At 30.7% G+C, this 10,616-nt stretch overlaps 1 protein-coding gene across 1 annotated transcript; it reads right to left on the bottom strand.

The window, feature by feature from the left end:
* Nucleotides 1–5,065: 5,065 nt before the first annotated feature.
* LOC120145880 (phosphoglycerate mutase-like protein 1) lies at nucleotides 5,066–7,527 on the bottom strand. Its single transcript, XM_039159599.1, has 9 exons — nucleotides 7,424–7,527; nucleotides 7,085–7,192; nucleotides 6,929–7,008; nucleotides 6,749–6,854; nucleotides 5,986–6,060; nucleotides 5,761–5,852; nucleotides 5,493–5,615; nucleotides 5,370–5,414; nucleotides 5,066–5,296 (listed from the first exon to the last, which is right to left on the bottom strand). The coding sequence occupies exons 1-9, from the start codon at nucleotides 7,472–7,474 to the stop codon at nucleotides 5,152–5,154; spliced, it is 825 nt and encodes a 274-aa protein (XP_039015530.1). The 5' UTR covers nucleotides 7,475–7,527; the 3' UTR covers nucleotides 5,066–5,151.
* Nucleotides 7,528–10,616: the final 3,089 nt, after the last annotated feature.

Below are 10,616 nucleotides of genomic sequence, written 5' to 3' on the forward strand. Positions count from 1 at the left end.
TCTTTAACTACAAGTTATGCTAGTGCTAAAGATAACCATCATATGGAGGGAGATGTAGAATATTATAGAATCCTTACAGACATTATTGAGTTTGATTATTATGGAAAACGAAAGGTTGTGTTATTTCGTTGTGATTGAGCTGATGTAACTACTACTGGAGGCATTAAAAGAGATCAATTAGGTTTTACAATGGTAAACTTCTCTCGATTAATTCACACCAGTCTATAGTTGATGGACGAGCCATATGTATTTTCTTTGCAAGTCAAACAAGTTTTTATTGCCACGATCCAATGGATGAGTGTTGGTATGTTGTACTACGTAATATCCCTAGAGCCTTGATAGACATTGGAGATTGAAGTAGAGATGACATTGAAACAATATCAGAAACTTTTTCTTTTGTCGAAAAAAAAATTAGTTGAAACTATCACTAGTAATAGTTCATAATTCCAATGGGTTCGAGATGACATGAATGAAGAAATTTTTGAAAACTAATATGACATAACAACGTAGTAATATTTATATCTTAATTGATTAATTTATAATATATACTTTAATAGTATTCTTGTAACTAGTTATTAATATTGTTATTTGTTTATTGTAGATATTATGCCAAGGAGGAAATTGAGTGATTTGTGAATTGTTCGAGCTCCTCGACAGGAGGAAGAAACAAATAATGAAGAACCGATTAGTGGTGGATCTTTGGAAGTTTCAAATACAGTTGAAGAAACTGTCGAAATTGAAGGTAATGTTTGATACTATATTTAAATGGTAGTTGATTTTTTATTGTCTTGATTTTGAAAATTACACTGAATTATTTCTTATGTAACTGCAAATGGTGAAAGACGTAAGACTAGAAGTCACACGATAATGACATAATTATATGAACTTCATGCTGAAGACCATGTCAAAGGTACAAGTAATGATGTCAACCAACCTATTGGGACAGAGGCACATGTTCTAACTGGTTACTTAGGCGTGATTACGTGCAATGTTAGTCTTCTACTGATCAATTTTCAGTCATGGCATGAGATGACAAAGTAACAAAAATCAGGTTGTGGATTTAATTAAGGTAATAATTTATTGTAATAGATAATTCATTACAGTTCATTACTAATTTGTATTTACTTTTAACAATTGTGTTATTTATATGATAAATTTTCTCCAGATGTCTTATATGATTATTTGAAGCAAGTGTTAGGAAAGAAATGAAGAGACCACAAGAGTTCATTGAAAAATAAATACTTTAAGAATGATCTCAGCCTAGAACAAAAGGTGCAAAATGTCCCACATAGAATGCTCAGGTATCAGTGGGAAGATGCAGTCAGGTTTTGGAGTTCAAAGAAATGAGACGTATAATGTGAACTTTAAAAAATAATATTATCTCACTATAATTTCCACTTTATAAGTCATGTAAATTTCAAATTGTAGGATCGAGAGGACATTGGTATTGCTAGCAGACAACATCAAAAGTTTACTCACACAACTGGATCGAAAAGCTTTGCACGTGTAGGTCATGATTATGACAATTCACATAGTAATGAACATTTTCTTATTATTTATTAATTTTTCTTAAGTACTAATTTATGTTCTACATTGTAGGAAACTACGTCTGACAATCGAGTTGGACGAATAAAACTTTTCAAACTGAGACATAAAAAAAACGATGGCTCTCCTATGGCTCCTGAAGCTGCAGAAATCATGGTATATTTATTAGGCATAAAATTTGAATTATGTTATACTTTTATTTATAACAGAACATTTTTATTTTAAATAAAATTTGAATTTATTCTAAATTCTTAATTGATTCTTAGGAAAAATTGAATGATAAAAGGATGGAGTATAAACCGATGGCTTTATCTAAGGGTTCCATCAATGTGGATTAGATTGAAAATCAAGTTATTGTTGAGTTTTTTGGCCTGGAAAGATATGGTCGAGTTCACTGCCAGTGATCATTCGTTACCCCATCCAAATATTTTGGATCCAATTTGTCTTAGTACATGCTATCACAGAGCCAATCTTCTCAATCAGAAGTTATTCGATTGAAACAACAATTAATTGAAATGGATGAAAAATTTGTTCAAATGAGAGCCGAAATTAAAGCGAGAGAAGCAGAACCAGAAGCAGAGAGAGAAGCAACATATCATCTAAAATATGACGAACTTCAAAAACAACTTGAAGCTATGAAGTAGATGATGCAGAACTTTCAACAGCGAAATTCACCACCCTAGGTGATTTATTAGGTTCATGCTTTAATTATTATAGTTGTTGAACTATATACATTTCACTTAATGTTGAACTATATACATTTCACTTAATGTTGAACTATATTACATTTCACTTAATGTTGAACTACATTACTTTAATGGTTTGTAAACTTTATTTATTTAAGTTGTTAAGTACTTAATTCGAGTCGTATCAAGGTTATTATTGGATATTAATTGTTACATGATATGTTAAATTTTGGCAATAAAGAATATAAAATTAACCTTTGTAAATCATTCTCGATTAGAACACATTTGTGGCGTTTTTACTCTAAAACGCCGCTAATATCATAACATCTTGCGGCATTTATACAAAAATGATGCTACATATCATAACCTATTGCAGCGTTTATACAAAAAAACGCCGCCAAATATCATAACATGTTGTGGCGTTTATACAAAAAAATGGCGCTAAATGTCCACACCTTTTGTGACATTTTTAAAACAAACGCCGCTAAAAGTCTAAACCTATTGTGGCATTTTTTATTTACAAACGCCGCTAATATTTGAGGCGTTTTTAGGATTTTTGCGCCTTTAAAAACGCCACTATATGACTTAAAAACGTCGCTATAGTTCCATTATGTTGTAGTGTATACAAGTGAAAGAAAAAAATCAGACATCAAGAAAGCAAACAATCATGGATTCTTATAAAAATAGAGACCAATGGAAAAAATTTGCACCTGAAGTCCAAAGACACCGATAACTATGGTACTCTTTATCAAAAGAAAATAAATAAAAAGAAAACACTATTATAAATGCTTAAAACTGAAAAATAATAAAATCTAAAGACAATATACTAACAAAAAAAAAAAACGTAAATGACAGGAGGTGGCTGGACAAGCCACCACTGCTCCTTTGGACATAAAAATTGCTTGTAACTCCTATATGAAAAGTGATAACCGTTGCAGATAATTTTTAAATACTAAATAACATTTTTCAGAATTTAAATTTAAATTTAAGTTCTCCTCTTAAGAATATAATAATCTTATCAATACTCTAAACAATGATTAATCATTTTATTCGAGTGTTGAGACTTATTAACCTTGTATGATACGAGCATAGCAACGTTTTCATGGGAATCTTAGATATTTTCTTGTTTCATTTTAGTGTCTAAAGATGGATCGAGAGGGGTGTGGACGGTTTCTCCTCTTATAAATTTTGATTTTTTTATATATACTCTGATTTTTTATATTTTTTATTAAAAAATTGTTTTCGTCCATTTATCTCATACTAAAATTTTATAAGTTTATATTTCTTTAAAATTTTATATGTCCGTCTCTTCTAACACAAAAATATATATTTATCCTTGTAATAGTGTTAGTTTGGGAACAACAAAAACAATTGTTGGCTTTTTGGCATAGAGCCATTGATATATCAAAGGTCACTTTGTACCCAAAAAAAACTATATACTCATTAACAGACGCATGATTTTATGTTAAATGATAAATTTTTAAAATTTTATAAATGAACTAACTTATAAAATTTTAAGGGGTGAAAACAAGTTTCCAACAAAAGAATACATAGAATTTTTTAAACTATATGATAATTTTAAATTTTTAGAATAAGTGGTTATTTCCGCTCGTCGCTCTATCCAGGTCTGTATATACCATATAGCATTGCCGTTTGATCAAATATTTCCACAATCCCAGAGTCAAGATTAGAATATATTTATAGTCCTCAACACCACAAGTGAAATTTCCACTGTCTGCCAATGCCATAAAAACCTAATCAACGTTGCAAGTGGTGTTGTTAGACTAACCATCCATACCACCTAAAATATTTGCATTTCCTCCTCTCTAATAACTTATTCCGCTTGGACTAACTTTTCATACTCATGATCATTACGTCTTCTATAAGATTAAATCAAATCCGACCGGATAATAACCTTTAAACTTCAAATTTCGATGCATTTAATATTAAAAATGTATAATTGAGTGTAAGATATATAAACATCGAGACGAACACTAGGCTAATAATAATCATGTTGCCCAAATGGATTCCTCATTGTGCCAAATTGATAGAACAATTATTATTGCATGGAAAGCATGAAAAGGGAGTGACGCAAAAACCCACCCTAGTGTGAGTGGAGGCGTAGGAATAGGATAGAGTATCTATTGCGGCCATTCATCCCTACGACTGGACAATTTGTCGATGGAATCAATTCATTTTTATAAACCAAATAAAAAAAACAAATATATCAACCTAAAGTAGTTATGGAGAAATAAAGTATACAACAAGAGATAACAATGAACAAGAGATAAAGTAGTTTCGGTGGTTATGTTTATTTTATTTTCTCAGGGTTAAATATAACGTGGTCTCGATTAATTAGGATAACACTTATTCATTGTCATATTTATCTTACTTATTTTAGTCCCTTAAATTGAATTTGTATATGTGATTTGCGTTTGGAGATAGTTTTCTCATGATGTTCGATTTTAATTTACGATTGTAAGTGATCTTTTTGTAGTTTGATCATTTATTGTGTTTCGTTTGTCGATGTGGTCGAATTTGTTCTTTTCTATATTTTATTTAAGACGTTTTATACAGATTTTTAACATTTTGCTTCTACAATCAATGTATGATTATAAGTGACTAAATTTATTATGTCAATAATCATAAAAAAAATATCAACATAGTATGTTTAATTTAAGTTTTAATAGTAACCTTTATTATAATTTTAGATATTTTATTTTCTATTATGTCAATAATCATAAAAATTCAAAATAGTATGTTTAATTTAAGTTTTAGTTGTAAACTTTTATTATAATTTTAGATATTTTGTAACATTTAATTTTATGATTGAATTATCTCAAAATCGTTACTTTTATTTTAAAAAAAAATCAACAAAACATGACCAGTTGCATATTGGCCAACGCCTTACAGTTATTACTTAATTTGTGACCTCCAGTTCCTCCACTGAAACATTCTCTTTGGCAGAATCTTTGATTTGGAGCTGTTCAATTTCACAGGGGATTCTCATTCTTCCACGGTTGGTGTTTTTCATCACGAAAGCATCTGATCCCGCTCCAGTTATTCTACAAAAGTACTAATTCAGCAAGAAAGAGAAAACAATAAACTTTTCGATTATTCATTGTTTGTTGCTCTCACCTTTCAGAAAAGATGAACACCGATCGGATTTCACAGTTTTTGAAGCTGCAAAAACAAATTCCAATAATTAAAAGCTTTAGAGTAAATCCAATTTTGCAGACGAAAGAGGGAAACGAGACTGACCGGGAGAGTGGATCGTTGTGTAAAGGGTAGCACAAATTGTTTTTAATAAGTTCAATCATTGCCTGCTGCAAATACACTCCATGGCTCACCACTGCTATCTCCTTTTCTTCCCTCTCCCACAACCTACAACACCATTGATTTATTTAATTATATGCATAAACACGAGTAGATGAATCGTCTCTTTCAAAATTTTAAATTATGATATAATTTATTAATCAACCAAATTCATCTTCATTGAATTAGAGGGGGGAAAACAGAACAGACTCACCATTGGGTAAACTTCATAGCCCTAGCTCTCACTGCTTCGTGTGTTTCTATTTGATCACCGCCTTTCCACAAAATGTCATCTTCATTTTCGATCTGAACATCAAAGCACTGTTAAATTACTTACCAGATGGAAGTAAAATCAATGAAACAGCCCAGCAGTTTGAAGAGATGGATGCAGCGAACGAAGGCCGCCGAGGAAACCAAGAGAATATAAAGTATTACTTGCCAATGAAAAATCAACGGCGGGGAAACGGGACTGGTAGTGGCTGATGCTCCTTCTTTTGTCACATTCAAATTTTCCCTGCGTCTCACAACAATATCATTATTAAGCTTTCAATATAATTTTTTTTTATATATGAGAGAAAGCACTTTGAAATTAAGATAAAATTGTTGAATTTGGTAATTACTTTAACTTGGTTCTTGACTTTCTTTTCTCTATTTTTATCGTTGAATTTGACTTTTTTAAATATATTTTTAGTCCTTTTCATGATGTGGTACATTGTTAAAATGTCAAATCATCAAACTAAATTTGGAAAAGTTGCTAGGTTTGGAGACAAATGTAGATTAAAATAAAATGTAAAGACTAAATTTAAAAAATATATCAAGTTTAACTACTAATATAGATCAAAATAAAGTTTATGGACTTAGTTGAGAAAATTTGTCAAGTTCAATGGCTACAAATTGTTTTGTCCCTTGCTTTAATTATGTTAAACTCCAACTCTTATATAGGGACATAATTTTTATCAAACATTAAAAATATCATGTTATTTTAATTTTAAAATCAATAAAATATAATTAATGCTGAAATCTAGAGTAAAAAATTCAAAATTCAATTTAATAAATATTTAAATTAAAATAAACTTAAAACATTACTAAAAAAAATATCCCAACCCCAAGCGTACCTCAATCATCTTTTTTAAAGTGTGGAACTCGCATGTGACCCAAGCCTAATCTATGCTAGCTCCTAGTTTTAGATGCCAATAACATACCAGTCGTTCTCGGCAAAGTTCATATGCTATAATCGGAGGCAGATGGACGGTTGTCGAATCTTCATCGTCTTCACCGTGAAAAATTCCAACAGCTGTTTGCAGTGTCCTGGAAACATCACCCCAAAATTTTTTACAAGATAGAAGGCATCTTCGATCAAAAGATGAGAAAATTTTGGGTACCTTGACATAGGTGAAGAAATCACCACTTCAATCCCCTTCAGCAATCCACTTGAACAAACATCTTTTCGTTGATCACGAACCTATTAAAAAGAGAGAGAAAAAATCACCACGAATGTCATTTTATGAAGGAAAATTGATTCAGCTCTGATTAATAACCTGTTGCCAGCCTAGAGGAGAGAGTTCAGCATCCAAATATTCAAACGATGTTAATGGATCTCGACTCTTGTCTGCTTCCAGATTGTGCTTGCCTTGCGCATGCCTCACCTGAAATGTTTTTTTTTTCACTTACGTATTTAATCGAACATCTTTAGATAATGGAAGTACAAAACTGTTGGATTGTTTTAGAACTTCACATGATTTGGCTTAGCAAACGCTCGTTTTCCTGTTTGTTTGGTGGGATAGAAAATTCGGTTTTTTCCCTTCATTTCAGACCCCATTTTCTTTCTGGGGAAAATAAAGAAAATGATAGTTATAAGAGAAGAAAAGGGCACAAACCAGATGAATAAGTTTACGACGGCCAAACTGAGCGGCTGCAATTCCTTCCATTTCTGGAGATGTGAAGAACAGGGGAAGATCAAAAGGAAAAGAATATATACAAGGCAAGTTTTTGGCTTCTTATATATGCACTAGACTATCCAAGAAATTTCAGGGAATTCCTAAGCTATTAATTTAAAATTTATAATTCAATTGGTTTTATCCGTGCAATATGTTAATTACTTTTAGGATAAACTATCTATTTAGTCTCCCAACTATTCATGCAGTTTCATTTTAGTCACCCAACTATCTTCTTTCTTCAAAATCATACCTAATGTTACATTTTAATTTTATTTTGGTCATCCGCCATTAAAAAGTTAACAAAACTACCAACATGTCATTATATGCTCACACCCCTAGTATTCTTGGTGCTCGAGATCTCAAGGAATAACAATAATTTTTTTATCACCGATGTCACTTTGATTCGTGCAAAAAAAAAAAAGTCGGATGATCAAAATAGAGTCAAAGTGATAATTGGGTGACTAAATACGTAATTTACCCTTAATTTTAATTGTAATTAGTATACATTTATTTTATATATTTTCTGCAAAATATTATCATTTAAAAAAGAAAATAAAAAGAAAGTATTGTGCTCATAGCTGATTAGCTGTGCGAGGTTGAACATTGTATATGTTAGACTTGAAATACCTAATTAGGGCTGATTTAAATATTTCATAAATGTATGTTACCCACTAAAGTCTAAATATTTAGACTTGAAATAAAAAGAAATTTGATCAGGCTTTCCGTGGGAAATAACAAACTTTAGGGCTGATTTAAATATTTTATAAATAATAAATTTAATTTCAACAATTATTAAAAAATGTATGTTACCCACTAATTTCTACATAAAATTAAAAAAAAAAAGGAAACGTGGAAAATCTGTGAGTAGAAGACTTAAAAGACCATGACAAATGCAATCCTTGAAAGCAAAACGCACTTAAACATGGAAACTTCCTGTCGCTGCGGCTAGACTTGTAAAAGTAAACATTTAAATTTAAAAAATATTAAATATTTAATCAGGTAGGGTTCTAACTAAAGAATGATAAGCCGGTATTCTCAAATTTTTGGTCTAATTACAATTTAAGTCGGTGAATACAATGTAATATTTAAGATTGTTTGGTTCATGCTGAATTTCGAGTTTAAATACCTAACAAACCTTTATATTTTTCTTAAATAATATAATATTTCGGTTCCTGCCAGAATATTAATTCTGGCTCCGTCCCTAACTCGAACTTAAAAAGTGAGTGTATTTAGCAGATTTCTCTTGATCTGTTTAGCTTCCCACCCTAAACACCATATATTTGACTAATATATAAAGTATAAACTTCAAATTATATGATTTCCAAAAAAAAATATTCCTATTTATAACCGAATTACCTTAGAATATTTAAAATCCTGATGGATCAAATTCAAAGTTTGGCTACTTTGTAAAGGAAAAAGAGTTTCCTTCTTGCTGGAGTCTCCAAGTATCTTCCGTCGTCATATCTTGTTTGTACTCAACTCCCTAATACTGACGTTTGCTTGAAAAGTATGTTTATTTGTTTGATTCCGTCGCTATAAGTCGGTTTGATTCCAATTTTTTTACTAATAAATTATCTATTTAAATTTATTATATATATATATATATATATGTAAAGGAAAATTATTGGTAGTAGATTTTTTACACAAGTAAAATATTTCAAAAGAATCTCGGTTCATATCATTGTATAACACTCTTCTAATTAAGTAGAAACAAGTGTTATATTCCTCAAAAGTGTTATCTCCTCATATTCCTTTGATGTATGCCCTCTGAAAGAATTTCAATTTTCGTTAGTATATAAAACTCTAAAAGCCTTTTTGGGCAGATATGGTTGGACTTGTGACCTACTTAAGGTCAATATGCAACATCTGGTCCATCAATGTTTAGTAAAAAGTTAGGCTTGTCGACCGAACGTTTGGTTAAAAAACACCTCAGTTAAAATAAAGTTTATTACTATTAAATTTTGAATTTAATTCCAAACAATTCTGTTTAAAAATAATTTAAATACGTTTAAATTTTATATTTTTATCTGAATAATAATTAACAGTTTTTATTTAAATATTTAATATAAAAACATATATTAAATATAAAATTGTATTTAAGTTAATCAAACCCTACTCCACCAATAAAATTATTTAAAACAAAGTGTAAATTAAAAATCTATAACACAGCATAAAAGCCGTCCTCTTGAAAATCTAATGCATGATTTCCCCCCGGAAGTAACAACATTTACAATTATGGATTTTAGCAACATAGTTTGGGGGTTTGATTTATTAATAAAATGAAATTTAATTGAAAATTGAAGGTCTGAATTAAAATTTTTAAGAAATTTAATTTAAAATTTTCGGTACTCCTCAGCAAAATGACATTGCTATTCAACCCAATTATAGCGATGAATCCTCTTCAAAGGACATTCCTTCAGTCTTCATGAATTATTCTGCCACTCTAAAAGGTTATCTTGGTAAGTTCATTTGAATACTTCTGGTGGTTCTTCTTTGCCTTCCGATGTTGTTTTCCTTAAGATGTCATACCTCAGTCAGGTCCATCTGTTAGCAGTCTTATAGGGTGTCTAAACCTCCTCTTTGGTTGAATAAATATGTATCTTGCCAGTCTTCTACTTCCAGTCATTATCCCATTTCTGCTAATATTTCATATACTCATCTTCCTGTACATACCCAGTCGTTTCTTTCTTCTTCCACTTCTGTAGTAGAACTATGTTCTTATTCTAAAGCAATTAAAAACCCCTTATGGATTCGTGCAATGGAAGAAGAAATTCAAGCATTAGAGTTAAGTAACACATGAAGTGTAGTTCCTTTGCCTCTTGGAAAGACACCTATTGGCTGAAAATGGGTGTTGTAGACACTTTTTTTTGTTCGACCTAGTTTTGTTTCCAAGGTCCAAACATTTTATTGAAGCTGATTTTGAAGCATGAAATATTTGCCAACTTGAAGCGAATTTCCACGTACTATTCATGCCTTTTAAAGGAATGATGTCTTATTGAAATACGATCGGCTTTCAGTTAGCTATCCAGTTCATCTTGAAACGTCTCAATCGGACATTGCGAACTCAAGATATGCTTATTTTAGTAAAGATAACACGTGTAGAAAATTGGATACAGACTCAATATAGGAATTT

The sequence above is a fragment of the Hibiscus syriacus genome, unplaced genomic scaffold (genome assembly GCF_006381635.1).
Source record: "Hibiscus syriacus cultivar Baekdansim isolate YM2019G1 unplaced genomic scaffold, ASM638163v2 tig00110895_pilon, whole genome shotgun sequence".
Classification (NCBI taxonomy): domain Eukaryota; kingdom Viridiplantae; phylum Streptophyta; class Magnoliopsida; order Malvales; family Malvaceae; genus Hibiscus; species Hibiscus syriacus.

Coding starts and splice junctions, on each gene's coding strand:
- LOC120145880 (XM_039159599.1), bottom strand. CDS start 7,474: ATGGAAGGAATTGCAGCCGCTCAGTTTGGCCGTCGTAAACTTATTCAT. Junction 7,009..7,084: donor CTCCTCTAGGCTGGCAACAG/GTTATTAATCAG, acceptor TCTTTTTAATAG/GTTCGTGATCAACGAAAAGA. Junction 5,853..5,985: donor CCGCCGTTGATTTTTCATTG/GCAAGTAATACT, acceptor TTTGATGTTCAG/ATCGAAAATGAAGATGACAT.